Source organism: Culex pipiens, chromosome 2 (assembly GCF_016801865.2).
Source record: "Culex pipiens pallens isolate TS chromosome 2, TS_CPP_V2, whole genome shotgun sequence".
Taxonomy (NCBI): domain Eukaryota; kingdom Metazoa; phylum Arthropoda; class Insecta; order Diptera; family Culicidae; genus Culex; species Culex pipiens.
In genome coordinates, this window is record NC_068938.1 from 9,592,209 (window position 1) to 9,619,558 (window position 27,350).

General features: G+C 38.4%; 4 protein-coding genes and 2 long non-coding RNA genes across 7 annotated transcripts in view; 2 read left to right on the plus strand and 4 right to left on the minus strand.

Moving 5' to 3' along the window:
* Nucleotides 1-600: 600 nt before the first annotated feature.
* On the minus strand, nucleotides 601-1,583 carry LOC128092960 (uncharacterized). Its single transcript, XR_008212120.1, has 2 exons — nucleotides 1,118-1,583; nucleotides 601-988 (listed from the first exon to the last, which is right to left on the minus strand). It is a non-coding gene; the product is annotated as an uncharacterized LOC128092960 (long non-coding RNA).
* A 1,474-nt stretch (nucleotides 1,584-3,057) lies between these two features.
* On the minus strand, nucleotides 3,058-9,732 carry LOC120418725 (cysteine protease ATG4B). The gene is made up of 5 exons (XM_039581200.2): nucleotides 9,231-9,732; nucleotides 4,410-4,755; nucleotides 4,274-4,353; nucleotides 3,654-4,217; nucleotides 3,058-3,587 (listed from the first exon to the last, which is right to left on the minus strand). The coding sequence occupies exons 1-5, from the start codon at nucleotides 9,349-9,351 to the stop codon at nucleotides 3,523-3,525; spliced, it is 1,176 nt and encodes a 391-aa protein (XP_039437134.1). The 5' UTR covers nucleotides 9,352-9,732; the 3' UTR covers nucleotides 3,058-3,522.
* Nucleotides 9,733-14,865: 5,133 nt separating this feature from the next.
* On the plus strand, nucleotides 14,866-15,672 carry LOC120418694 (uncharacterized). The gene is made up of 2 exons (XM_039581158.2): nucleotides 14,866-15,021; nucleotides 15,080-15,672. Exons 1-2 carry the CDS (start codon nucleotides 15,009-15,011, stop codon nucleotides 15,601-15,603), a joined length of 537 nt encoding a protein of 178 aa, XP_039437092.1. The 5' UTR covers nucleotides 14,866-15,008; the 3' UTR covers nucleotides 15,604-15,672.
* A 409-nt stretch (nucleotides 15,673-16,081) lies between these two features.
* LOC120418693 (uncharacterized) lies at nucleotides 16,082-17,339 on the minus strand. The gene is made up of 2 exons (XM_039581157.2): nucleotides 17,160-17,339; nucleotides 16,082-17,099 (listed from the first exon to the last, which is right to left on the minus strand). Exons 1-2 carry the CDS (start codon nucleotides 17,170-17,172, stop codon nucleotides 16,138-16,140), a joined length of 975 nt encoding a protein of 324 aa, XP_039437091.1. The 5' UTR covers nucleotides 17,173-17,339; the 3' UTR covers nucleotides 16,082-16,137.
* Nucleotides 17,340-19,402: 2,063 nt separating this feature from the next.
* LOC120418713 (uncharacterized) overlaps nucleotides 19,403-27,350 on the minus strand; it is a 406,326-nt gene continuing 398,378 nt past the window's right edge. The window contains exons 1-2 of one of the 2 annotated variants that reach the window (XM_039581184.1): nucleotides 20,596-20,754; nucleotides 19,403-20,537 (exon numbers count right to left, since the gene is read on the minus strand). In XM_039581184.1, coding sequence (XP_039437118.1) covers nucleotides 19,519-20,537; nucleotides 20,596-20,608 — 1,032 coding nt within the window. In that variant the 5' untranslated portion in view covers nucleotides 20,609-20,754 and the 3' untranslated portion in view covers nucleotides 19,403-19,518. Of the gene's footprint in view, nucleotides 20,538-20,595; nucleotides 20,755-27,350 lie in introns of those variants that run through there. The other variant, XM_052706881.1, reaches the window with a different exon arrangement.
* Nucleotides 25,751-26,139, plus strand: LOC128092634 (uncharacterized). The gene is made up of 3 exons (XR_008211939.1): nucleotides 25,751-25,830; nucleotides 25,903-25,964; nucleotides 26,020-26,139. It is a non-coding gene; the product is annotated as an uncharacterized LOC128092634 (long non-coding RNA).

Here is a 27,350-nt window from a genome sequence, read left to right on the forward strand (position 1 = left end):
CGTCGATTCCGTAATAAGTCGCCGATGGAACAAATGGCCTTTCGGCATCGGTTCTGGGTTGATCAGCAGGTGCTGCATTCGGTCATGTAACATTCCTTGGTACTTCCGATTACCGGTTTCACAAGAAATTAAGCACGCGAGAGCAACGATTGCAAAAGGCTTGTGTGCTTGCCGGAATGAACACGATGTTGGTCGGTGTGAAAGCTTCCGGTTCCGGTACACGGAACCCCGGGGAAAGTCGTAGAATCGAACGTATTTGAACCGATCGGAACCAGGGTACGCTGCAGCTTTTCTTAGAAGCAAGACCTCCTGATAAGCATGCTGTCCAACTCCACCTTACAGGACAATTCCAACCAAGGTTCCAACTGATATAGCTCTAAGTTGTTTAGTATTAAATAAATTTTAAATCGAAAAGTTCATTCAAACTAAAAAAAGATGTCTAGAGTGTTGATTAGATCAATCATCATTTACAATCAAATTCAATCAAATTGTATTTTGCTAAGTCACGGTCATCAAAAGACATTTCTGTGGCTAAGGAATTTAAAACCAGGTTCTAACATAACAGCTCGGGAAACGGCATATTTGATTAAAACATCGACAAAAAGCTGTAAATTTTATATATTTTCAATTAAAACTTAACCACAAATTTACATCAGTAACGTACACACAAATACACCACACATAAGTCGACAACTTGGCTGCGGTAGCCCCAGGTTGGGCCTTCCCCTCGCGGATGCGGTTCTTCTCGGTGGCAGGGTCTACGTTGGTAGGGAAGCCTTCTTCTTGCACACGTCCTTGAGGAACGGTAACGGCACTCTTCAGCCTGGTCATTTCACGCCTTCCCTCGAGCATTCTTCTCCGCCAGTTCTTGCTTTTCCAACTGAAGTTCCTTCAACTTGTTTTGGTGGTAGTGGGCACCGAATGACCCCGCTCCATTTATCTGGGAGGCCGGTGCACGGGCGTGGTCAAGGACATGACAGCGAAATCCCTGGAAAGAGACAAATGATTTCTCGCTTAAGATAGGAAAATCTGGTTAATATGTTCAAATCCTCATATCGCAAGAAGAGTTTGAACTACTCAACTGATCTTGTGCTATTTAACAACACTTAAATCTTACCATTTTGTTTGAATAATAATCGAAGGAGTTCGGCAACAAAAACAAAAATTCCACCGCCCAGCTGATGCGAAAACAAAAACAAACACGATGCGCGCCTCGATGCGATGCGCGCGCAAAACAGCACAAAGCAAAATTGAAAAAGGCAGTGCGGCCAAGGAAATCTGTCATACGGGGGGTAAGCCGATGCGGTTCAACGTGGTTCACGCGGTTCACAGCATATGAGTCATATTTTTTTTAAAAAATGTTCGGAGTGTTTAGTCTTTAATTAGTCTATGGATCAACTATGGTCCCCTTGGAAGGAGCTGTCAAGTAGGAGCTTTTCTGTCAAGAAGGACCGCGAGGATAATTTTTCAAAATTGATTTAAAAATCCATTTCAAACTCTTTGTGGTCGTACAAAGGGTCATTGTACTCAGAAAAATAAGCTTTATCGCTGTAAATAATAACATCAGCAATCGAAGCTTCATTTTAAGACCCAATTTTAGAATTTTTGAATTATTATTTTTTTAAATTTATGAATTTTTAAATCTTTGAATTTTTAAATTTTTAGTTTTTTAATTTTTGAATTTTTGAATTTTTGAATTTTTGAATTTTTGAATTTTTAAATTTTTGAATTTTTGAATTTTTGAATTTTTGAATTTTTGAATTTTTGAATTTTTGAATTTTTGAATTTTTGAATTTTTGAATTTTTGAATTTTTGAATTTTTGAATCATACATCATATCATACATAGAGCAGACATACAAAAATCTCCGAAACACGCATTCAAAACTTTGCCCCCGGCTTGCCGGTACTTGTCGGGTATCAGAAAATGAGTACCCGACAGGTACCGACACATTTTTTTCTTCTACAGATTAACTTGAGATCAAATTTGATACCTACTTTGCTACGCGCGGTGGGAGACTCGGGGGCAAACTCGAGAGCAAATTTGGTGGGAATCAAATCGGGTAGCAAATGGTTTAACTTTCAACATTTTCGAAAAATGAAATTCTTTGAAATTTTCAAAAGGATTAAAAAGTTTAATAAACTTTTAGCATTTCTAGGCATGAATCAACACATAATTATTGATTTTGAAGGTAAACGAGAGCAAAAAATGATAAAAACCCATATTTGCCCCCCGCGGTGGGCTTGTTTCGGTGGCAAATTTGCTGCCCTAGCGGTGGGGATGACGGAGTTTTTTCAAGGTGGCAAATTTGATCTCGGTATTCATGAGCCGGGTGCAAATTTGATTTGCACCCCAGCGCTGGAGATGCCCTGAGTGGTTAATCAGTTCCTTATTCATGCAAAAGTGCTGAAAAGATAGGGCTGCTTATTCATTCATTAAAATTCATAATAACTTCACGACGCCCCGGTCGGAAAATAATCAGGTAAATTTGAGTGTCTGGCGCAGCCGGACGTTTGTCGTGCAGTTCAGACACATTTGGCACACTTTTTTTAGCCAGGTTCCGCGTGACGCCCGACGAATCTGGCGAAAATCTGGCGGAATAACTCACAGCTGTCTGGCACAAAAACCAATCGGTTTGTTGCATATTCAGGCCGTGTTTGCACGTCGCACTGATGCCACACTTACTCACTTCTGAGTTGGTTCGGTTTTGACGGAAACTGAATGATTTTTGGTAAGGGTGTAGTAAAGACATGATGGTTGCGGGTTATTTTGCTTCAAATTTGATTAGAACTTAGTCAGGGTGTAGCTAATGTTTTGGATTTGTTCAGTTTTCGGCGCGCAAATTTAGAACCACTCGTGTTCGGCTTCCGGATGAATATTTTTAAGTTTTAAACAATAAATACGGTGAATTAAAGTAAGATGGTTGAATATTGTGAAACAGTTTAATGAGTTTTATAATTAAGTGAGTGGACAATCAAATAGAGGTCCTGAAATACGTTCTTCCTGAGCAGATCAGAGGGCATTCTTCAACTCCTTTTCGGTAAGTCACAGTCAAAACCCGATTTCCTTAACATGATTATTATTCTTCCTCATAATGCAATATCCTCGCACGGTCCCTTCGTGTATACAAATCCTTCCCATCGATGATGCACTTTACAAAATTGCAAGTTGTTTTACCCCCTCTTTCTTTATCCAATATTTATTTTTTTACACTTAAAACGACTGGCAAAGCTTCTCTCTTATTATACGAAAAAGTATTCCTTAATTAGTCCTTGGTTAACAGAATAAAAGTCGTGCATTTAACACCAATCTAAATATTAAATAGTATTTGCATTCATGAAGCTTATCGTACCGGATAAAAAAGATCAAACAATGGTTTCAGTTTTAAAAATATTTCGATTCATTACAAAAAAGTATTATGTGATTCAGAGTGCGATATTTCAAGCTGAGAGTTCTGTGTTTTTTTTTGTTCCTGTAAAAGCACTTTTAAACACGTTGATCGGTACAGATTCCGGTCGCCTCGTTACGCGATGATCTCGAACTCTTCATCCGACTCGTCCAGCGGTCTGCTTTCCACCTCTTCAAATTCTGTGGGAAAAGAAAGCCTTTTGTTGAGTTTTTTTGTACCAAATTTAGGGAAAATTCGGAAGTTACCCTCATTCACGATTTCCGTGGCGGAGATTTCATTGAAGGTTTCGTTTGGTTCGCTGTTTTTCCGCGAGGACGTGGACGAGGCCGTCGTCGGCGTCCACGGCGCTTGCCGCGTCTTGGTCACCTCGAACAGGCCCTGGCAGCTGCCGCCGTTCAGGTCCTCGGCGAACCTCGCCAGCAGGTCGTCGAAATCTGTCCGGGTCGCGCACAGAAAGCACAGCGCCAACGACGGGTCCATCGCCTTGAAGTTGATCCGCCGGGCGTACCGCTGGTGGAAGGACTCGTCCATTTCCCGCTCGTCGAGGGCGGTTTTGTCCCCGATGCTGCCGGATCGTTGCACGGTGTGCGGATCCAGGAAGAGCGCCTCGTCGCCGACGTACCCGATGAAGTAGAGGGCTTGATTAGGGCGCCCTCCGATCATGCCGCAGTTTCCGGCCAGCTCGAAGCACTTCTTAAGGCCTGCCACGTAGATTGGGTTGATTTCGCTGAGGCCCAACCGGAGCGGGATTATGAGCAGCAGGGGCTTCCAGCTGGTTCCCGCGTCGGATTTGTCCTCGCACAGTTCCACTGTTGAAATTTTAAAATTAGAAAATTTCTACTAAAGTTGAGCTTACAGAACCTACCAACTTCATCCGTGGCCAGCGTGCTGTCTAAGGCCACGTGGACTACGACGCTGCACCAGTCGTCAAATTTTACTAGTTTCCTTAAAAGAAAAAAATCATTGAAAAGATTATCTCCAAAAAGTCCCAACTAACATACTTGAGCACTTGTGCCACCGTGTTCGGTCCGAACCACTCGCCGACCCGCTTCTCCTCGGACGACTCCCCCGTTAGGGCGATCTGGTGCAGCGAAAAGGGTGCCGCCTTGTTGTCCTCGAAGCGGTTCACGATCCGCAGGTACGTTTCGTCCCGCGTCTCCGCCGTCCACTCCCAGTCTCGGCCCAGGTGCAGCTGGAGCAGGGCCTGTGCGAGAACCATCTGGCCACAGCGCAGCATGCAGCCCCAGCCCTTGTCGCTGGTGTGCTGCGAGCCGCCGATGGGGACGAAACCGCGCCGGTAGGTGCACCACAGCCGGCTCTGAACGTCGCGGCGGATTTGGTCGAGGTCTGCGGGTTGCAGGGGGGAAGATGGGGTATATTTTTAACATTTTATCAGAAGGGCAGCACAGGTTTCATTTATGTCAGAACACAATGTACAACATCTGACCTTGATATTTTCAAAAAAAAAATCTAGTTTATTTTTAAAGGTCTCATAAACAAAAATGTTCAATTCAAGCCTTTTGGGTGATTTTGATTAATAGGACCTTTAAAAATACTCCAGAAATCCACTTTAAATCTCGATATCTCTTGACAGTGCTGCAAGATCATCAAAGTTCATGGGTAATGGAAAGGTATACTTAAGTTGCTATTACACTACGGCAAACAAACAAACAAACTCGCACTTTTTGACAGTTTGCCAGTTTGCTTGATTTGTTTGTGTGCCTGGTGTTTGTACAAACGTCAGCCAGCGTACATTTTGCCTTGTTTGCGAGTCTGCCGCAAATAAGTTTGCGAGTTTGTTTGTTTGTTTGCGGAAATGTAATGGATCCTTTATTCGGTAAAATACAAAATGTCATTGTGAAGTTGTGCGAATTAAATTGAGTGCATATTATAATTTGTAATTTATTTTAGTTTTACATATTTCTTTAAATGTGTTGATGAGTTTAACTCAACGCAACTTCCAGGATTTATGGGACATCAAGTCGGAGTGAATGACGAACAATATCCTGGCCAAAATAGATTCAGCCAATGCACTTATTATCGACTTTTCCAGAACCTTAGATAATAGGCATTTCCTCATAGAATTAATACTGTTTAGAAAACAGTTAATATTGACCATCGAACAAAATTCATTAAAATCGAACAAAAAAACAAACGATTGACATTTTTGTAAAAATGAAAGCTTAACGTTGTTAACATAATCTAGTTAAATAAGAATTATTATTTTATTTCTCATAGTATGCGAAATTTTCTAAGCAACAAATTCTTTTAAAACTTTTTTTAAAGGCTTAAATTCAATTTTCTTAAATCTGCTTTTATTTCATATTTTTTCAATTTCCGTGTTCTTAAAATTGAAAAAAAAAATCAAAAATGAAAACAGAATAACAAATTACCTTGGTCAAAAATCGTTGAATTTTGAGCTCTAGTGATTTTAGATATTAGCTAAACCGACATATAATCTAATCTAATCCAACACAAGCGCAGCCAGTCCGAAGAAAGCATCCTGGAAGATCTTTTGGTTAGATTACGCCCAAGTCCTTTTTGTCAATACTAATGATTGCATTACATCCGAGTAACCCCGAACATGTATTGCAAAAATTAAAGCGGCCAGGCCTACTGCGTTGCATTAACCGCAGAGACAGATTCTGAGAACGGATCACATTTCACAGAATCAACAGGGGAGGAAGGATGCGTGGACATACCGTACCAAATGCTCCGAATGAGTTGTGGTTGGGTGTGTAAGTGTAAATTTGGCAAGTAATTATTATTATTAATGGAGGGGGAAAAGGGAGAAGGGTGGGGGGTTGAATCTGGATTGAGGACATGGTAGATGGGGTGGGGTAGGAAGGATATTGCATTTGATAAATAGAATATAATATGAATTATCTAGCAAAAAAAAAAAAAAAAAGGATGGAAAGATCTCACCAAGGGTCTCCAAAGCATTCGACAAACCGAATATACATCGAATACGATGCTGTTGCTTCACTAGAACATCATTGAATCCAGGCATCTGCAGGTTGTGAACAACTTCTGGTCTTGCCGTTCCGTTCCGGTGCACAAACAAATCCGAAAAAAATAATCAGAAACTTTCTTGGAATTTGACAATCCCTGGGCTTTGTCATAATGAGTGTCATAGGTTTGATGCTTGTTTGGCAAAGAGTATGATTTGATTCGATGTGGAATTAAAATCGAAGTGTTCAGTATATTGCTGAAGCTTCCATTTTTACACATGGACACCACTTCATGCTGCGAGAACCCACTTTGGCGTAGTCTCAGGGCTTAATCGATGGCCGGTAAGCTGTCATCGAGACAAGGAGGTTCTCTGATAGTGGAAATATCACATTTGTACAATGAACCGCTACATATGTGATTTTTCCCTATCTTAATGTGGGTGTCAGGTTAGGATGCGGGTTTAAAAAAAATAGTGTTTGTAGAATTTAGGATTTTAACTATAAATATCAACTTTTTATACTTTGCCTTTAGTTATTTAGGGACAAAATTAGTAACAGTGAATTTAGTAATTCTATCAGAATCGGTGATTTTCATTCAAGTAGCATAAAAACCATCCTGATTTGTCAAAATTTCCATAGAGTCTCGATCAATCAATAGTGAAATGATATCGGACTAAATTCGTTGATCTGTTGAATTAACGGTTGTCGGATTATGATTGTATCGACCATTGTTGCGAATCGAGGATCTACTGGAATTCTGACGAACAAATGGTCGTCTCTTTTTCAATTCACGGCTTGTAAAATATCAACTGTAATTTTTTTTGTTTTTTTAAAAGAAGCCAGACAGGTTTTAAAAGAAACGATTTTTGGTTAATAATTGAAATGTCGGGGATTTGAGATAAGAGTAGCTTTCGGATAGGTTGCTTTAAATCTTGTATTCAATTCAAGTTAGGTAGTTATCCGCAAATGAATATTTGGACTTATATGAATAATTGAGCATTTTGGACTTATGAATAACCCACAACTGTGCATTTATTCTAGAGTCAGATCCATACAGCGTCAGTGTTTATTTGGTCGAAGTGTACTAATTCATTGGCAGATCTGATTCTAGTTGTAATGTACGACAAGACTACTGACGGACGTGACAGGACGAGGGCCCAGTTTAGAGGTTTCGACATCAACGATGTGCGGCTGGATCACCCTCCCAAAAAAAAAAAAAAAAAACTTTCTTGGAATTTGACAATGAAAAATAACTCTAAACCGAAGAAAAACGTCAAATTTTCGGCACCGAACAAATTTCACGTCCGATCTCGCGCATGACTACTTCGATCCGTAAACCGACAAATAAAATCCTTTTTTTTGTTATATGCTCAAAACGAATCTGATGCAATTGAGTTGAAAATTGTACAAAATATTACAAACAAACTTTTCAGGCAAATTTCAGACCTCCCCGATTTTTTGCGGAGTAAGGCAAATTCTCGACCTTTTTTCCGACTTTCCCGATTTCCCGAGTGGCCACCCTATCAAAGCCAAGATAAATATATATATTTTTTTAAATGAAGTTTGATGGAAATAGGACAAAGTCCTTAGCCTGTCAAACACACGAGGTTTTTCCCTATCATTTTTTTAGGTGTCTAAAAAATGTAAAAAAAAATAAATTTAAAAATAACATGACAAAAAAATATCCTAAAATTTGGAAAATATGTTATCTGTTTACGATTATATTTATTAAATACTCCATACTCGATTATCCGTCGTAAAAATTTCACTTCGATTAATCAAAACTTCGGATAATCGAATCATGATTTTTTTTCAATAACTTATTTTTGATTGTCGAGCTTAAGTATGACTCCTAAACTACGCTAAAGTGATATAGAATTTTTAATTCGAGCTTTGTTTGTTTGCCTGCATTTGTTTGCAGAAACGTCAGTTTGCTTTGTTTGCGAGATTGGATAAGGTAAGGCGGGAATTTCCAGCTGTCAAAATAGTTAGCACGAAACCCGGATTTTTTATGAAGAATTGCTGAAAAGTGGAAATTTGACCATTTTCGGGCAAATTTCAGGGGCGAGTGCTTGACCTGCCAAACATACGAGAATTTCCCCTACCTCAATGCTAACATTCAGTTTTTTTAGTTCGACATAAAAATCAAATCATGATAACAGAAATACCAGCAACAATTGCTGAATTTTCTGCAAATGATCGCTCAAACTGTTGCTGAATTTTCATTAAAGCAAAATGAAATATCATTGTTTTAATTTTAGTTGTTTTGAAAACTGTTTTACAATTGAAATTTCAGTCAATTTTCTTCCAAGTACAAATTTGGAAATTTCAATTGATGAAAATTCAGTGAAATTTACTGGTATATAAAAAACACTTATTTTATAATAAATAATCGACTTTTGAAACATTTGAATGATTCTTAAAAAATAAAACTGTTAGAACATCAAAAATGACAATAGTTCATCAATTCATTTAAAAATATTTTTTATTGTTTTTGTGTGTGTGGAATAGTTGTGTTTAAATGGCAAATCAACATTGCTGAACATTATAAAAATTAAACATTCCAAACACTATCACCATCACCTTCTTCATCACCACTTGTACAACAATAACAATACTCAATTCAAATCCAATTCAGTGCATTAACATCGTCGTCGCCCATTCATGGCTTCCAAAACCAAAACATATCTCTTGTCCACCACATACACACATCACTCATGGGTTGGTAGTGAGTCATCTTCACTTGTATTGGTGGATTTGCTTGTTTTTGGACTTTAGCTCGGCTGTCCTCGAAGTTCTCAACACACAACACTATGCACTAATTCTGGAGGGGGGCTGAACCTTGGAAGACTGGTCAATAATGGCAATCACCTTCAATCGCTCGGTACTGCTTGCCAAGGATCCACACGGTGTCATCGGTCCGCGGGATGTCGTCGGGTTCGGCCACGGAACCGATGTCGTAGCCCACGTACGCATCCAACATGTAATCCATGATCGTCTTGGTCGTTAGTTGGGCCAACTTTCCGCAGCTGATAACATTGGCTGCCACAATATGGGACGACGACGGTGGCGAAGACAGCTTTTCAACAACTTGAGATCCCCGTTTTTCTACGTCGTAGGGACACTCCGATCGGATCCTTTTTGGGTCACTGATCCATACAAAACTGTAAAATCCACTCTTCCTCAGAATGACGTGAACAACCTTCGACGAAAAATGCCAAGATTTTGCTACTCTTTTTCCTCACTTTTTTTCTGGGGGTAGCCTATCTCAATGAAACTGCAAAAGTGAACACTCTTTCTTTTGTTCACATCATCATCATCGTCAGCTTTGTTATTATTTTTGTGCACTTTTGAGGGGATGACATACTGAACTGAACTGACTGACTGAGAGACTGACTGCGACTTTCGTTGTTGGACAGCTGGCTGACTGCAACGACACAGGTAGAAACAGGGGAATGGATGGTTGATTGCAGTTTGCCTGCCTGTACTCTCTCTCACAGTTCAGTGGAAAGAGAATTTAAAATGATCGTTAAAACTAGAATATTTCTGAAGAAAATATAACATTCCTTCTTGGCTAAAAATGATAACATCAATAAATGTTTTCATAATAAATAACTCGTAAATTAGGTTTCCAAAGTACCAAGTAGTAGTGTCTCAATGAAAAAACGGACTGCATAATCGAATTCTATTGACAATTTTTCACTAAGAACAGTTTAAATAGTTTTTAGGTTGCAAAGCAGGGATGAAATCCGTAGTAACAGTTTAATAGGGCGAATCAGCGTTTGTAAACAAGCAGTCTATCTCTTATGCTCAAGTGACAGTTCACGTAAAGTCAAAGGGGGATAGACTTCTTGTTTACAAACGCAGCTTCACCCTATTGAACTGTTATAACGGAATAATCGCAAAGAGAGAAGAAGCGAAACACGCAAAAGAAAATCTCTCCTGAGCTTTTCGAAGAAAATCAATCAGCCGATGATTTTTCGTGCTTCTCATTGTTAGCACTACCTAAATTAGTCAATTTCGTTTTGTTTACACACATTGTCAATTTACAAAAGTGACAGGCCATTTTTCGACGCATTCCGCCGAATATTCCAGATGATGATTTTTTGATTTTCTTTTTACCGATCTTTCGTGCGCAAGAGAGGAGAGGAAACCCTTTTTCCTTTTGATTTTTTTTTTCTCTTGATGAGCGTTAAAAAAATTTCTTTTGCAAATTTTTTATGAAGCTTCTTCCATGGCTGGTTACAAATTTGAATTGCTATTGAAAATATTTTAAGATTTGAAGCATTTTCAGCAGAACATTTTTTATAGCAAATTTGTAAAATTGTTGATTCTAATTATAGAAAGTCAAGTTTTTCGCTTAGAATAACCTCCCGAGTACGGAATATTAAAAACTTCGTGAACAAAACTGGGCAGATTGTTTGAAAAACTGATTACTTCAAAACAAAACATATCATAGGGTGGCCACTCAAGTCGGAAATTCGCCAAAATCCACAAAAAATCGGGAAAAATTTAAGAATTTAGTTTTTTTTTGTCAAAAAGTCGGAAAAACTGGAGAATTCCAAGCATACTTGTTTGTACAACTTTCAAATTAAATTCACTCAATTCTTCTTTAGTAACATATCTTTTGTTTAAGGCTCCTTTCAATTTGAATCTATTTGATTCATGAACATCATGAACTTATGAATCAACAGATTTTTATTAGTTTTTGTTTATAAAACAAGAGGTAAAATCTAACTTGAAATAATAACAAAGGTATTAAAAGAGTGGCTAAAATAACTTGAGATAAAACTTAATTTTCAGTTATCGGGAAACTTAGATATCGAATAAAATTAAATCGTTGTTGTATAATCGTTCGTTCTGAAAGAAAAATTAGAAAAGTTTGTTTACGATTTGAAAACATGAAAAAAATATTCAAGGATACTAAAGCCCTATGAAAATTTTAATGTACAACGGTAAAACACGTTAAAAACCATTTCTGATCACTTTTTTTAATTTTAATTTGAAAATAAAAAATTATTGACAAGACAACATTTTTTCGATGGATCAACTATGGTCCCCTTGGAACGAGCTGTCAAGTAGTACCTTTTCTGTCAAGAAGGGTCGGGAAGTTATTTTTTAAAAAATTAATTAAAAATCCATTTTAAATTCTTTGCGGTCATTCAAAGGGTCATTGTACAGTCATCCCACATATTCGGAATACTTCTGTAATAATTTGTCAATAGCAAACAAAATGCACATTTTCTGGTGGCCCTACTTTTTTAAGACCTTTAGTTGGACATTCTCTTGCTATTTCACTTATATAAAAGTAATAATTTTCAAACATAAACTGCATTTCAAGACTATTTTATTTGGAGCAGCAAAACACTGCCTCCAAATTGCCTGTTCCATAATTGTGGGATGTTATTGTGCCTTCCACAATTGTGGAACACCGGAATTTAACTGATATTTTCCCATAAAATGTTATCAGACCATTTAAAAAACAGTACTAAGCTTGAGTTTCATTGGTTTCAGTGTGCAAAGTCATTATTTTGATAAAAAATATATTCTCCTGGAGAGAACCAAAGTTTGTTTACATCTGTAAGAAAAAAGTGTTCCGAATTTGTGGATTTCATGGTCAATGATTCTTTGAAAATTGGTTATAAAACGTAAAACATTACAGTCTGTCAATACATCAATCGAAAGTTCTCAAATAAAGCTTTCACATGAAGGTAAAAGCATATCATTATGTTCAATTATCGATTTCCTATGATTTTTTGAACATTGGCCGATCTGTAAACTATTCCGAATATGAGGGATGACTGTACTCAGAAAAATAAGCTTTATCGTATCACAAATTTAAGCTTAATTTTAGGACCTAATTTCAAAAAATAAATCCATGAAATTTTGAATTATTGAAAATATGTTTAAAGAATTTGTCCCTTAGAACATTTCGCTTAAAATAAGTGGTTAAACATTGAATCTTATCAAACTGAATTTAAAATGTTAAAAAATAGATCAGAGCAACTCTCTACAAAATCGGCCGATTTCGACCATTTTAATTTTTTGTATTTTTTATTTGACTTAAACTTTGTGGGGGCCTTCCCTATGACCAAATAAGCTTTTTTGCGTCATTGGTTCACCCATACAAGTAAAAGTAAAGTAAATCATTCCCAGTTCCTGAAAGGAACATCCTTGAAGAGTATCGGGGCCGGCATTTACAAAGCGGATTCAGTGGCAGTTTCATTCTCAACTTAATGTTAACATGTTTAGGGTTAATGTTAACATTCCATAGGTTGCCTCCCTAAGGCGTCGTGATAAGGTCCAGTTTGTGACGATACACTACCTTCCCTTTACTAAGCAATCGATTCCATAAGGGAAAGATCACCAGTTGTGTTGGTCCGAGCCGGGATTTGAACCCCGATCTACCGCTTACGAGGCGGAAGCGTTACCACTGGGCTACGCGGCTCGGTCCACCCATACAAGTCTCCATACAATTTTGGCTGCTGTCCATACAAAAATGGTTTGTAAATATTCAAACAGCAGTAACTTTTGAGTGAATTTTCTGATCAATTTGGTGTCTTCGGCAAAGTTGTAGGTATTGTTGAGGACTTTTGAGAAAAAATAGGTCACGGAAAAAAATTGCAGATTTTTTTTGTCAACTTTTTTTTACTAACACTCAATTTCCCAAAATACATATTTTTTGATTTTCGAGATTTTTTGATATGTTTTAGGGGACAAAAATCCGCAACTTTTGAGCCATAGAGAAACATGGTCAAAAAATCTGCCGCCGAGTTATGATTTTTTGAAAAAATAGTGATTTTTGGAAAAAATCGAAGTTTCATGCAAAAACAAGTTTGACATTATTTTTTAATGCAATGAAAGTTTGGTTTTAGCGAAGTATTTGCAGTTTTTCAATTTTTAAAAATAGTGACCATGAGTGACCATCTCTAAAAATATTTTTTTTGAAATGTTCAGAAAATTTTCTATAAAATTGTCTAAGAGACTTTGAAGCAGACATGCATTGGCACTGCACTTGGTTAGCACGCGTGCTGTTTTTACGGATAGCACTGCGTTTTTGATCAAAGCACTCGCCCTCGCACTCTAACTAAACTGGTAACTAAGTTGATTTTTCCATTTGTTGACAAGAAAACAACGGTCACCAACATTAAAATAGTGATGCGAGTAATTTCATTCGTTTTCATCGGAAAGTTTGGTGTATTGCAAGCGTGCAAAGTTTCGATGTGAAAGGTTCATGGTTCTATTCTCTCTGAAGTGTTTTTTTTTTCTTTAGATTATTACACGATTTTTTTTTCTTTTCGATTGTCGCGGAGAAATGACCAGAGAATCAAGAAAACGGATCAAAAATTGTCCACAATTTTTAACGCTGCCAGTTAAAATAAAAAAATTAAAGAGAGAGAAAATACCGTTTATGGGCTCATCCCAGCCTTCAGAAGTCAATGGCCTAGAAGAACTTTAAGCGAAAAAGGCCCTCCAAGATCTGTGAGTCGTTTTACAAGGTAGTTGCGCAGATAGTTTCAATTGTTCTGGCGCCAACGACAAGTAAACTAATTTCTTTGGCGTGCTATTTGGGAGTGCTAATTAATAGCACTAGCACTGTGCAACGCGTAGCATGCGTAGAACTTGGTGCAAGTGCTAAATTTGAAGTTCCAGTGCAGAGCGTGCCAATGCACGTCTGCTTTGAAGATTAGACCTCGGGTTGCTGAGATAGAGCCGCTTTAATAAAAAGAAACACGAAAATTGAAGTTTTCTTAATCTCACCAAAACAACCTACCATTTTCTAATGACGATATCTCAGCAACTAATGGTCCGATTATCAATGTTAAAACATGAAACATTCGTGAAATTTTCCGATCTTTTCGAAAAAAATATTTTGAAAACTTTCAAATCAAGACTAACATTTTAAAAGGGCCAAACATTGAATATTACACCCTTGTAAAATGCTAGTCTTGATTTAAAAAAATTCAAAATATTTTTTTCGAAAAGATCGGAAAATTTCACGAATTTTTCATGTGTTAACATTGAAAATCGGACCATTATTTGCTGAGATACGATCATTAGAAAATGGTGTTTTTTTTTTGGTGAGATTAAGAAAACTTCAATTTTCGTGTTTCTCTTTTCGAGGTCTAATCTTCAATGTCTTTTAGAAAATTTTATAGCAAATTTTCTGAACTTAAAAAAACAAATTGAAAAACTGCAAATATTTGCTAAAACAAACTTTCGGTGGCTATATCTTGAAAACCGGAGCCCTTTATCAAAAAATCTGTAAAGTATAGAAGCAGAATACTTTTGTATACTTTTGTTTGTGACTTTTTGCGATATGAACTTTGGAGAAAATAAATGAAACGTGAACATCAATTTTAATTCTATCAGTAAAAATCACCATGTGATAAAAAAAAGGTTGCTCCTTATTTACCTGAGAAAAACGCCGAGAATCTCCCACCTGTATGTGTTTCAAGCCAGGAGAGAGTGACTTCCTCTGAGCATGTGAGAGAAGTGTTTGTTCTTTCTACCCGCCAGTCTCTCTGCATTAGCCAAAACAGACAGAGGCAAAGCAGGAGCACGGTCAAACAAACGGAACAAAACATTAGTCATTCGCCAAAAAAACGCGAGAACGCGTCGTTTCTTCCCGTTTTTACCTGTCAAAAAATGGTCCAGTACGGTAAGTCCTCCCAATCAAAGTAGTCCCAACTCTAATCCACGTGTTCTCCCCTGGTCAGCTTCGCTGTACGACGACCAGTACCGGTACCGGGCGGAACGACCCTACAACCACGACAAATGGAAGTTCCTCCGGCGCTGGGACAAACTGAACGGGATGACGTGGATCGAGGCCTCGAAGGGAGCGGTTCCGCCGGGGGCGGTCGTCGCCGGCCACCAGGACGGCCACACGCTGTACGTGGGCCGGGCCGAGTGTATGAGCTCGGTGGCCATCGGAGTGGTCAACCCGCACAGAAAGGCTTGCTACGTGCCCTGGGGCGGCAAGTCCCACAAGCGGGAAACGTACGAAGTCCTGTGCACACCGGGCCAGTTTGTCCCGATCGATTGCTGCACGACACTGCTCAAGGGAACGCCCGGTGGGATTTCGGAGCAGGGCGAACCGCTTTACATTGGCCGCACAAGCCATCAGGGAGCCCTGATTGGGGGCAAAATTCAGAGGTCCTACTTTTTCTGCTATCTGCCGTACAAGAACAGGGAAGTGGAGCGGCTTGTGTTTGAGAGTGAGATCTACATCAAATCAAGCTAAGTTGAGGGGAGGGAGGAGGTGGTCGATGGGTGCTCTTGTAATAAATTTATGACTGCTTCGAAAACAAAAGGTTTGTTTCAATTTCAATGGTAGGTGATCAAGCGCGAATGTGCCAAAATCAAATCGTGGCCATTTTTTTCTATTTGGAAAAACACGTTTTGCTTCGTTAGTTCGCATGCAGTTTCAAGGTTATTGTTGAGATAAAGTGATGCATGCGTGCCTAAGATATTGAACATGAGTCACCAGTTTTTGTTCAGATCAGAATTCAAACGCAAACCATTTACATGACGTCACATGAGTACGATGTCTACATCACATAAATTTGGTGAGAATTTTAAAGTAAGTGCTTTTCAATCTCGGAAGATATTTCCATTAATTTTTATAAAATTCGAATTTGTGTAAACGTAATATGAATAAATCTAACAACAACACCGAATAAGAGAATGGCCGTGATAAAGAAGCTAGAAGGAAGTCAAAATTCGCAAATCCTTGAAGATTTTTTTTTATTGTCGCTTTAAATAATAAATAAAAAAGTTATAAGTCCAAAACCAGTATCTCGTACTCGCTATACTTCAGTTCTCCACCAAACATGGGAACGTAGCACACCTTGTGCGATGGTTGCACCTTCCCAACGAGCATCTTCATCCCAACCTGAACCCGACCGATGAACAGTGGTTCACCAAAGTCGGAGAATCCACCCTGAACGGCACCCACCGGGATGTGGTCATCCTTGGTCGGTACGAATCTACCCCGACAGTTGTACAGATACTGGAACCGGGACTTGCTGTGCGCTTCCGAGCCCCACGTTACGTGGCATTGCAGCTTAACAAGGTCCACCGTTCCCGGAAGCAACGAATTCCTATGTCGAGCTCGACCAACGTGACACGACTCGAACTCGGACGCATCCTGGGGCATGCTCAGCACGTTGTTCACCCAAAAGTGTTCATCCTGAAGTGGTTCGCCAACCCCTACAAACACCTCGTACTCCGGATATGCCATCTCTTTTCCTCTGTACCCAATGTAGCACACTCCATGGGACCGCTGAACCTTTCCGCTCACCCACCCCCCATCGCACCACACCCGGCCAATAAACAGCGGCTCCCCTTGCTCCGAAATCCCGGCCGTGGTCGCCCTCAGCAATCCCTCCGTACTGTCCGGCGTAACCCGAACAAACTCCCCCTCCGTACACAGCACCTCGTAGACCTTCTTCAGATGTTCATCGCCACCCCACGGAATACAGCAAGCCTTCTTCTCCGGGTCCACCCGGCCCGGTGTCACGGAACCCACGTGAAACGCCCGTCCCAGATAGCAACCCTCGCCGGTCTTGACGGCATTCGGTGGAACTTCACCGTCACTTGCCCAGATCCATCGCAGGCCCGAGTTGTGATCGCGTCGCTGAAGTATGCGTTGACGTGCCGTCCGGTCCAGCGGTACATCCGCACCGATGTGACCGAGGCCGGCCAGGAATTGCACCTGGTACAGCACCGGTGGGGAAACTGGAACGTTGCGGGGTTCGATTAGAACAGGACGAGTTGAAGATCGCAGAGCGTACTTACTTGTGTTAACCATATCTGAGCATTCTTTTATGTGGCAGAAATTTAGAGCGATACACCTTCTTCACTTTCTGTCGTGGCGATTAGCTGTATAGAACACAGAGATCTACGGAAATAGCTCGTGAGGTGCCGTTCGAGACAGTGGTGTGAGGCAGGGTGTCGACTTTGGATATCGTGGAATAATGTTATGCTTTTCGGAACATATTTACTGTCATTTTTTACTAGCGCAGAGCAAAATTTTTAAGATTTTTAGGTAAAGATTATTTTAGTGCAAGTCGTATTTTTGGATCACAGATAAAAAGAGGCCTAAAAATGAAATAATGTTTTTTTTTGCAATTCCGTCGTGAAACTACTTACTTTTCCTGTCATTCTTGAACGACGAAATAGCCTACTTTTCTGTACCAAAAATAACAGAATCGAATAGCAACACTTTTCAAAATAAATGCTGAAAAGTTCTACTTTTCAGCACTCAAATGGGTGCTGAAAAGTTGAACTTTTTAGCACTTGTTTCGAAAAGTAACACTTTTCATCATTTTTTTTTGATTTAAACGATTTATTGACAAAATACATGAAAATTTGACATACAATTTTACTCAGTGTGTGTTTTTTGGAATTGCAAAAAATGTTGTATGGAACTCGTTGCAAAACTTGATTTTTTCAGCACTCTTCGTATTTATCCAACTCGGTGAACCTCGTTGGATAAATGTACGACTCGTGCTGAAAAAATCCTCTTTTTGCAACTTGTTGCATAAACTACTATTTTGATACTTTGATAGGCTTGAAATTTAAACTTTACGCAATAGTGGCTAGCCGATGTAATGTTTGTTTAGTTCAATTTATTTAAATGCGATGGCGCACTGCACTGCAAACTTGGCTAGAAGAGTGCTAGGCAAAAACTAACCATGGCATTCTTTCGGATACGACAAAAAAGTAATCAATTCTTTAAAACATGAGGCATTCTTTGATGGTTTATCCGGAGTTCATGCAAAAATTTCTCTTAGGAAAATTGAAACACGATTTTTGTCATTCTTAATTTTTGGTTGTAGAGCCAAGTGTGACCCCTAAACTACGCTAAAGTGATTTGAAAAAAAAAATCCAAAATAGCGGCCAATATTGAAAAATGCATTTTGTTATTTAATAGCCAATCAACTATTAAAATTTGATTAAAATGGGGTCGCAGAACTCGAATTTGATGTTTAAAACAATAAAAAGAAAAAAAAAACCATTTCTTTTGCTCGTAATTCGATTATCCGAAGTTCCATACAAACCTTCGGATAATCGAGGCTTCGGATAACCGAGTTTGGACTTTAACTCGGGACTCCAGCAACCAAATTCAACCGAACTTCAGGACAATGCACATAATGGTCAACCAAACAACACGGGTTTGTTATTGTTTACGTTGCGTGCTTTCGGTTTTGTTTATTCAAGGTCAAACATTAAAACGCGTTTTTCTTGGAACGTCAAAAAGCGACGTACGACAAGTTAGCACGACGGCGTCGAATTATAGTGGTTTGACAATTTTAAATTCAAGATGGTGGACATAATAACGGCGAAGAAATATCACTGAAACGATGGTTTCACACCAACTCTATATTTGTATGCTGAAATGACATATTTGAATTTTTTAATTAGTCAGTGTGAGTGTTTCATTCTTTCAATCATTTAATCATTTTCTATAATTTGTTTTTTTAAAATATAAGATTATTTAAACATACCTTCTGTGCGGTTTTGAAAAATTAAATATTTTGCAGAAATTGATAAACAAAATCTCTCGTCAGCTTGCAAATATTTGGCTTTGTTTGCGAGTTTGGAAAAACTGTCTTACACAAAAAAGTGCGAGTATGTTTATTTGTTGCCATAGTCTAATAGCTCCTTAACTGAATTTCAATAGAGTTATATACGTGCGCATGTATTGCGTGTTTGTACACGAAGGGATTTTAGGTTAAAATTTGTACCTGCCAGCAAAAACAAATGGTAAGCTAGTGTGCGTGAGATTGGGCTTAGATAGCTCTATGAAATTCAAAGTTTGTCTGGCTTTAACTTGTATCAAATTGATCCCAGACAAAATGTTTTGTCGACACCCTGGTCATATCTCACTCACACTATCCAACTTGACCTTGTTTCTACATTCATTCGTTTTGTTTACATCGCCCTTTTCTAACTGCAAGCCGTGCATCGCAAAATACAACCAACTTTCTCTAAATTGCACATTTCTTCTCCCCATAGAAAGAAACACATTTCACAACTGTTTGTAAATATGAAAAAGTTTAATCTTCAATGCAATACAGTACAATGCTTGATAACAGATCTTTCAACACTTAGAATCTTTACAGTCTTACGTATTTATTCAGTTTCAACCACTCTAGATTCCATCTTGCACAAATATCTCGTAATGCTTGTGTGCCACTTCTTTCCCGTTGATCGGAATGTAGCACACCTTGTGCGAGGGTTGAACCTTCCCCACGAGCCAATGTCCCTTAACCTGAACGCGTCCGACGAACAGCGGTTCGCCTTCGTACTCGGACCAACCGCCGAGAATCGCCCCGACCGGCACCTGGCCCTCCTGGGACGCCACAAACCTGCCCCGACAGTTGCACAGAAATTCGAACGTCGGCTTACGATGTTCACTTCCGCCCCAGGCAATGTGACACCGATTCGTGACCCGGCTGATTTGACCGGGTGTGCACGAACCTCGATGGCTCGCGTGGCCAATGTAGAGCGGACCGTGCTCGTTCGAGCCTCCGATGGTGGCGTCTGCGGGAATGCTGAACTCTTCCGTTGACCGCCAGTAGTGGCCGACGGTTCCGGGTTCCGGCGGAACCGCTATGAATACTTGGTACTCGGGACGGGCCACCTCCTTGCCTCCGTACGGGATGTAACACATTCCCAGAGATCCGTGGGATCGCTGAACCTTACCGGCTATCCAGTTGCCCTTGTACTTGGCCCGTCCGATGAAAATCGGCTCGCCACTTTCGGAGATTCCTCCGGAAGTGGCCCTCAGCAGGGCATCCGCATCGGTCTGAGTTACCTGGACAAAACTACCCTCCGAGCACAGCACCTCGTAGATCTTAATCAAATGCTCGTTACCTCCCCAAGCTATGCAACAGGCCTTCCGATCGGGGACAATCATCCCAGGCGTCACCGATCCCTGGAAGTGAGCGCGACCGATGTACGTCCGACTACCGGTAGGGCCGGTTGTGCGTAAGGCATTTGCCGGAACCTGCCCGTTGCTAGCCCAAACCCAACGGAGACCAAACTGGCGGTCGCGGCGAATTAGAACCTGCAATCGCGTCTGCCGGTTCAAGTGCGGTTCATCGTCTGGAACCCACAGGCCGTGCCAGCCCCAGTTCTGTTCAACGTTGTTATTCGGCGAGGCGGAAACTAGAACCAAATAAGCTTGTATTCAATTGTAAAGCAGGAATTATATTAAATTACAAACCAAGATTAACCATTTTGCAGTGTGGAAATGCTGATGACTAATTTTCGCATCTAAAACCGACACGCTAACGAACTTGAGAGACGATGTTAGTCAGTTGACTGATTCTCTCCGACTGTTGTGTTTGTGTTGTCTGCTTGTTGGCGAGAGAGGCAAGTTTTCAAACAACCTACTCTTATCTTTTCCTCTCTGTTTATACAGGAAACTCTCGATTTTCATGTTACAAGTTTTAAATAGATCGACAAAGTCGACAGAGAGTTTATGGGTTCGATTCCCAACTGATCCCAACGTGAAAGTTAAGAACACATAAATTTAAAATGATGAATATGAACGAAAAGTTGCTTGACCACTGCCATGACAATTTGGTGAGCGTGGACTGGAATTAGGAATACTGTTACAGAGAGCGAGTTGTGGCGCACCGCAAATAGTGTCCAGGGCATTCGAGGAAATACAATGTCTAGGGCTAGTGATTATTCACGGCGAAAAAAATGAAATTACGCGGCATGCCAATTTCAAAACATTGGAATTTCACGGCAATTTCGCGGTACTCAAAAATCTGCCTAAAATTAACGCAAAATTGTGTTATTTTAGAGTAGTTGTGTACAGGAAAGTTACTAAAAAAGTAATCAGTTGTTTAAGATACAAATATTATCCCCTGACACAATGTTTTTAAGACAGTACGAAAATTGTGAGTTCAATTTCGTGAAATTTTGCCAACTTTTTACTATAGGAATTTACGATTCATCCTAATTTAACTAATACATTTTTTTAAATTTATTTTGCTAAAATATCTTTTAAACGAAGTACATCCTTCAATATAAATAAAAAAATATTCACAGCTATACGATAAATCCATTCAAATTTTGTTTGCAAATGGTTTTCAGGAATAGTGAAATTTGAGTATTTAGCCAAAAAAAAAACAGTTTTGTTTACCATTTCGTCGTTTGTGTGCTTTGTTGTGACGCGTCTGCTGAAAAAAGAAAGGACGTGTCACAAGCGACGATTCGTTATTGATAAGTCCGGAAAATTAGAAAATGTGGCAAAGTGCTTAAAACAAGTTCTAGAAACATAAACAACTTTATTTTTGTACAAAATTTCGTTTTTACAGAGATTCAAAAATTAAGAGCAAAACTGCTCTGCAGTTTCTTTCTTTGCAGTTTTGAAAATCGTCCGTTCACATTTTGTGTGAAATGTTAAATCATGCTTTGAACGTCAAATTGTATTATCCAAATCATGTTACAACCAAAGCTTATTTCGCTGGAACTTTTCGTAAAACATAGTAATAAACAATATTTTCGAAAATGAGTCTCAAAATGCCTATTGAAATTCTTGTGTATTGCTTACATAAAAAAAAAACTCGATATTCAAATACACTTAGGGACAATTGGTAAATTAATTAATTAGAATTTCGCGGCATTTCACGGTATTAACGAAATTTCACGGTCAAGGGCAAATTTAACGGATTACGCGGTTTCCGCGAAATCGCGAAAAATCACAAGCCCTAACAATGTCCCATCCCAGAGGGATTGCAAAAGTGTAAAAAAATCATTTTAAAGTTTTTATTTTAAACCCTTCCCGCCCAGACTTAAATCGAGACTTTTTACGTGTTTGCTTGCCATTTTTTACAGATTTGACCAAATTGGTTGACATTGGAATTGGAGGCAGTTAACATCCTAATTAACAATGTATAGGAAAAATGAGTTCATTTCATTCAATAGTTCTCGAGAAATGTCAATTTGAAGTAAAACATTAGTGGTTCTCTGGTGCAACCATGGGCGTTAGAGGGTTAAGCTATTTTGTTTCATATGTTTATACTGCCCATGTTCGCATAAATGTCCCATATGCAAAAACAGCAAGCTGAGAAAAAAGCATTTGAAGTTTGTCCCATACATAAAGCTACGAGTTAGATTTTCGCGAAAAAACTGGATTTCCTCCTGATATCTAGAACAAAGTACTGGATGTTATATGCTCTTTCGAAAGAGCACACAATTTTGAACCAAATTGCATCAATAAATCGAAATCGATGAAAATGCATATGGGACATTTATGCGATCAGGGGCAGTATAGGACCTATTAAAAAAACTCTAGATTTAATTCCTTTTTGTAATACATATCTGGACATCCTATAAACAGAGTGCATAATTGGCAAAGGGAGCGCGTGGTCGTAAAAAATATTCGGAGTGATAATTGATCTTTTTTTTTTTTTGTTAGTGTCTTTTGTTTCGCATTTTTGTCGTGAATTGTGCGCTGCGAGAAGAAAATTACCCTCTAAAAATGCAGCGTCATCAGTGCATAATTGGCAAAGGGAGCGCGTGGTCGAAAAAATATTCGGAGTGATAAGTGATTTTTCTTTTGTTTCGCATTTTTGTCGTGAATTGTGCGCTGCGAGAAGAAGATTACCCTCTGAAAAAGCAGCGTCATCAGTGCATAATTGGCAAAGGGAGCGCGTGGTCGTAAAAAATATTCGGAGTGATAAGTGATTTTTTTTTGTTAGTGCCTTTTGTTTCGCATTTTTGTCGTGTATTGTGATATAGTTTTCGATAAAAACGATCCGAGGTCGTTAGGCTTATCGCGTAGCAAAATTATTGTGATTCATGAAGAACGTCGTGTGGTGCGCGAGTCTTTTTGTGTTGAAAAGACCTTCCCATAGCTCCGTAGCTCGGAGGGATCGACGTCGGTTGTTTGTGTGTTAAGCCCTCTCCTTAGCATCGTAGCTCGAGAGGCATCGAAAATCAATACCTTATCTAGCTAACAGAAAGAAGATAGGAAGGAACTTGATGATTGAGTTCGTCGCGTCTATTTCGTAACAAATTCATGAGCTAAATGATTATATAATTAAAAATCAGACTACGCTATCATTGCAGCATTGCGTTTAACACCTCATTTTATAAATAAATATTATTTGGTTTTATCTTTCCACAGCCGGCTGTCTAAGATTAAACCATTTCATTAAAAATTTAACAACAGTTAAACGGGAAATGTCTCATCCGCAGCAACCGATTGTTTGCCTTGAGAATAAAATATAATACCTTTCAACAAACACGATGATTTTGGGTCGCATCATCATCTTCTATGATGAATCCTGATCAAACACCCTATCCTACTAACAAGTTTTCAGGTTCCTGGCGCTCGTGGGGTGTAAGCACAGAGTAAATCAGCTGCCCTAGTAGCAACCTGCGCTAACTAACATTCCCGTCCCTTAAAATCGAGGTCTACAAACTGACATGGCGGGCGCCGTTGGTGGCCAATGACTGTTACCTATTCGCAACTGATCTTGTTCTGGAAATCATGGTGTTTTATCTTTTCAGCGCATTCATACATGCTGTTGATAAGGGAAACACCACTTGATAGTCGAAACCTATGATCAGTAGTGCTGAAAGGATATTACGGTTCTGTTCAGCAACGGAGGGGCAACCATGGGTGATCTCTCATGCTCATGCTCATGCTCATATCTGGACATCCTATAAACACTTCTGGCAATTGTGAAATTTAATTTTTATTGATCCTAGGAGGCCTAGGAACTGACTGCAATACAAAAGTGCAAATGTTATTTAGTTCTTTTTCAGTGGTGGGCAGCACGCACAGTCAAGCTTATAAATGATATGACCAATTTATATGACTAAGCGAATGCTCTGACTTGTCCATGTCCGTGTTAGTATGCTCAGGTAAACTTTTAAAATTTTCTATAGGGGAATGTGGGGCAAGTGTAACAAGCTAAGGAAATGCTCGTTATAACCCATTAAAAACGTTAAAAAATCTGTCGGATTTTTTTATAATCATCTTATTCCAGGTCTTGACTAAGACTTTGATAGAACAAGCTTTGAAAGAATCCTGTTTTTAATGTAAAAAAATGATTTTAAAATTTTAGATTTTCCGTACGTTCTGCTCAACTAGTGGGGCAAGACGAACAACCCATGCATGAAACAACATGTTAATTTGTTAACAATTGAACAGTTATCACTTAGATACATCAGAATGTATTTGAAAGGTCTCTTTCATTTTGTAGATAAAATAATAATATTTTACTAAAAAATTGATCGTTTTTACGAAAAAAAATATTACTTAGATGATAAATAGTAAATTTTCATAATATCACTATATTTTGTATGGACATTTTTTATCAATTGTTTATCAGTTTTTAAGTACTTTTATGTATTTATTTCTCAATAAAATATGTTGTTGTCGCAATTCGTATGGTACACTTGCCCCACCTGAACAAGATTTTTGGAAAGCTCTCAACCAAAAAAAAAACAAGAGTTAAATCATACTTTATAATAGGTGCAAGTCATTGGTAGAGACACTACTGATGTAGGAAATAGCAAAATGAGCCATAAAAAGAAACCTAAGCCTTATTTTGTACTTTCCAAATATTATAAGAAAACAAAGGTTTTGAAAAAAAACTTCATAAAATCTTATGCCCCGTGGCGTTTACGTCGTGTTGGCGGTTATGTGGTAGTAGAATCAGCTAATTGCATTGCTAGTAACAATTCCTCATACTGGAAATAATCAAAATTGTAAAAATTACTACCGTACGAACGATTGTTCCTCTTGCCCCATATGGTCGTCTTGCCCCACCCGGACAAAACGGTACAGTGGAATTGATTGTAGAAACAATGAATTTACAATGTTTTTTGTTGTTAATATATTATTTACTGTTAAATCATTGTAACACCCTGGGATAATGTAACAATCAAAACTGATGATTTAACAGTAGATTTTATTGTAACAACATATTGCAATGTAAAAACGATGTCATGAAGGGTTATTTAATCTGATACAGTATGGGAAATTTGGCACAAGAGAAAGCTGCAAATTGAACAAAAAAAAACTGGTTCAGACGAAAGCAATTCAACAATTTTATTTTTTAACACATTAATTTTACGTTATATTAATCCTTATATGGCCTTATAAGTTGACAGTTTATGTTTTTTCGTGCTTGACAAAATTTAGAGTGTACCCATGAAAAAAGAGGTGTGTGTGTGTAGAGTGCAACCAACAAAAATCAAACCGTCAGTCTCCATCATAGTGGTCGGTCGCCATTTGCTGCAGAATTTTTTTTCGTCATTAAAATGGGCCAAACGAAGAAAGGTAACTTAGCAAATTTGTTTTAGATTCAATGTTACACATCTAATAAACAATATTTATTATTTATCTTTCCAGAAAACCCAAAAAAAGTGAAGATTACGGCCAAAAGTGCTCAACAAAAGCGTTCCCGGAAGGCGGGGGCGGAGCCCCAAGGTGAAAATTTTGAAACCAAACCTAACCTAAAAGTGTTCCTCAGACTGATGTTCTTTTTTTTTATTTTAACAGAACGTCAGAAAAAACAGCAAAGTGCGGCCAAAACGGTGAACGATTCTGCGCTTAAACTGAAGGTTAGAGAGAGATGAATTTAAAATTAAAATAAATTTAGTTTATGTTTTTTTTCAGCTGGACGAAAAGCTTCAGAAATCCGGAATAAGCCTGAGCCTTTCCCTAGATGACAATTGAAATTCACCAAAATTCATTAATCTGTCGATTGACTCGTTTTTCAAAGTATTTGGTTATCCCGACTTAGAGATATTTCAACGTTTTTGAAAAAAATATTAGTGGGTATATCACACTGATTTTTAAAATCATCTTTAACATTTTTGGGTTTCAAGTCATTTTAGCGCAAAATTAATTAACTCGTACATTTTTTTTAAACAAATTTCCCATAGTTTCAGAGAAAATTGATGAAACCTTTCAATATTCAAATAATACCAAAATGTGCCATCCTGACTTGGAAAATTTTCCACAATTTCAAGTCATTTCTGTAGGGGGTATATCAAAAATGTTTAAAATCAAGTTTGAAATTTCTGGTTTTGAATGAAAGCATTCGCTTTGAGACATCATTTTAGCGCAAAATTAATTATTTTGTCAAAATTGGTCAAAATTTTCCCATAGTTGCAGAGGAATTTGATAAAACACTTAAATACCAAAAGAATACCAAAATGTGGTGTTCTATCATTGACAAATTCTACAATTTTGCAATATCAAAGCAATACCTTAAATTGGTATGATACCACATTTTGCTCTTGCATAATCCTTAAGACAAATTTTAAAGGGTCCAGGAATACCAAAATTTTCTATTGATACCAGAGAAAGGTATTATTACGCATTTCCCTTGTTATTTACCCATGCTCGGGATACCATGAGATTGTTGGGTCTTGGGTTTTTGTGGTCCCAACATCCGGATCGTCTGATGTTCCGGTTGATTGCTCCACTGTAACGATGTTTTAACCCTCTACAACCTAACCCCGCCTTTAGACGGGCTTCGATCTAAAAAATCGGCAAAAATCAATTTTCCAACCGATTTTTGATCTTTAAAAAGCATTGGAAAGAAGAACTCTTCAAATTTTAGAAAATTTCAGGGTTGGAAGTTAAACTTGTTTTATGTGACTTTGCCAATGTTTTTAAAAATGTAATTTTTTTAGGGGTCAACTTTGGCAGTGTTTTTTACTGACATTTCCTATATTTTCAATAAAAAGAAGTATGCAGTAATTTTTGTAGTGTCCCAGACTATGCCTCTACGCATTTTTTTGCAATTTAAATGATGAAGGTGCGATTCTATTTTCGAAAAAAAAAATTTGGGCAGTAGAGGGTTAATTTAAAATTCATTACTATTTCATTCAGTCATGTTCCTAAATTTCATTAAGTTACTATCAAACAAGTATGCGAATAATTTTAATTCAGAACCAGAATCGCTCCAGTTGTTGTACTTACTTGCTACTGAATTATTG

Coding starts and splice junctions, on each gene's coding strand:
- LOC120418725 (XM_039581200.2), bottom strand. CDS start 9,351: ATGGATTACATGTTGGATGCGTACGTGGGCTACGACATCGGTTCCGTG. Junction 4,354..4,409: donor ACGGTGGCACAAGTGCTCAA/GTATGTTAGTTG, acceptor TTTTCTTTTAAG/GAAACTAGTAAAATTTGACG. Junction 4,218..4,273: donor GCTGGCCACGGATGAAGTTG/GTAGGTTCTGTA, acceptor AAATTTCAACAG/TGGAACTGTGCGAGGACAAA.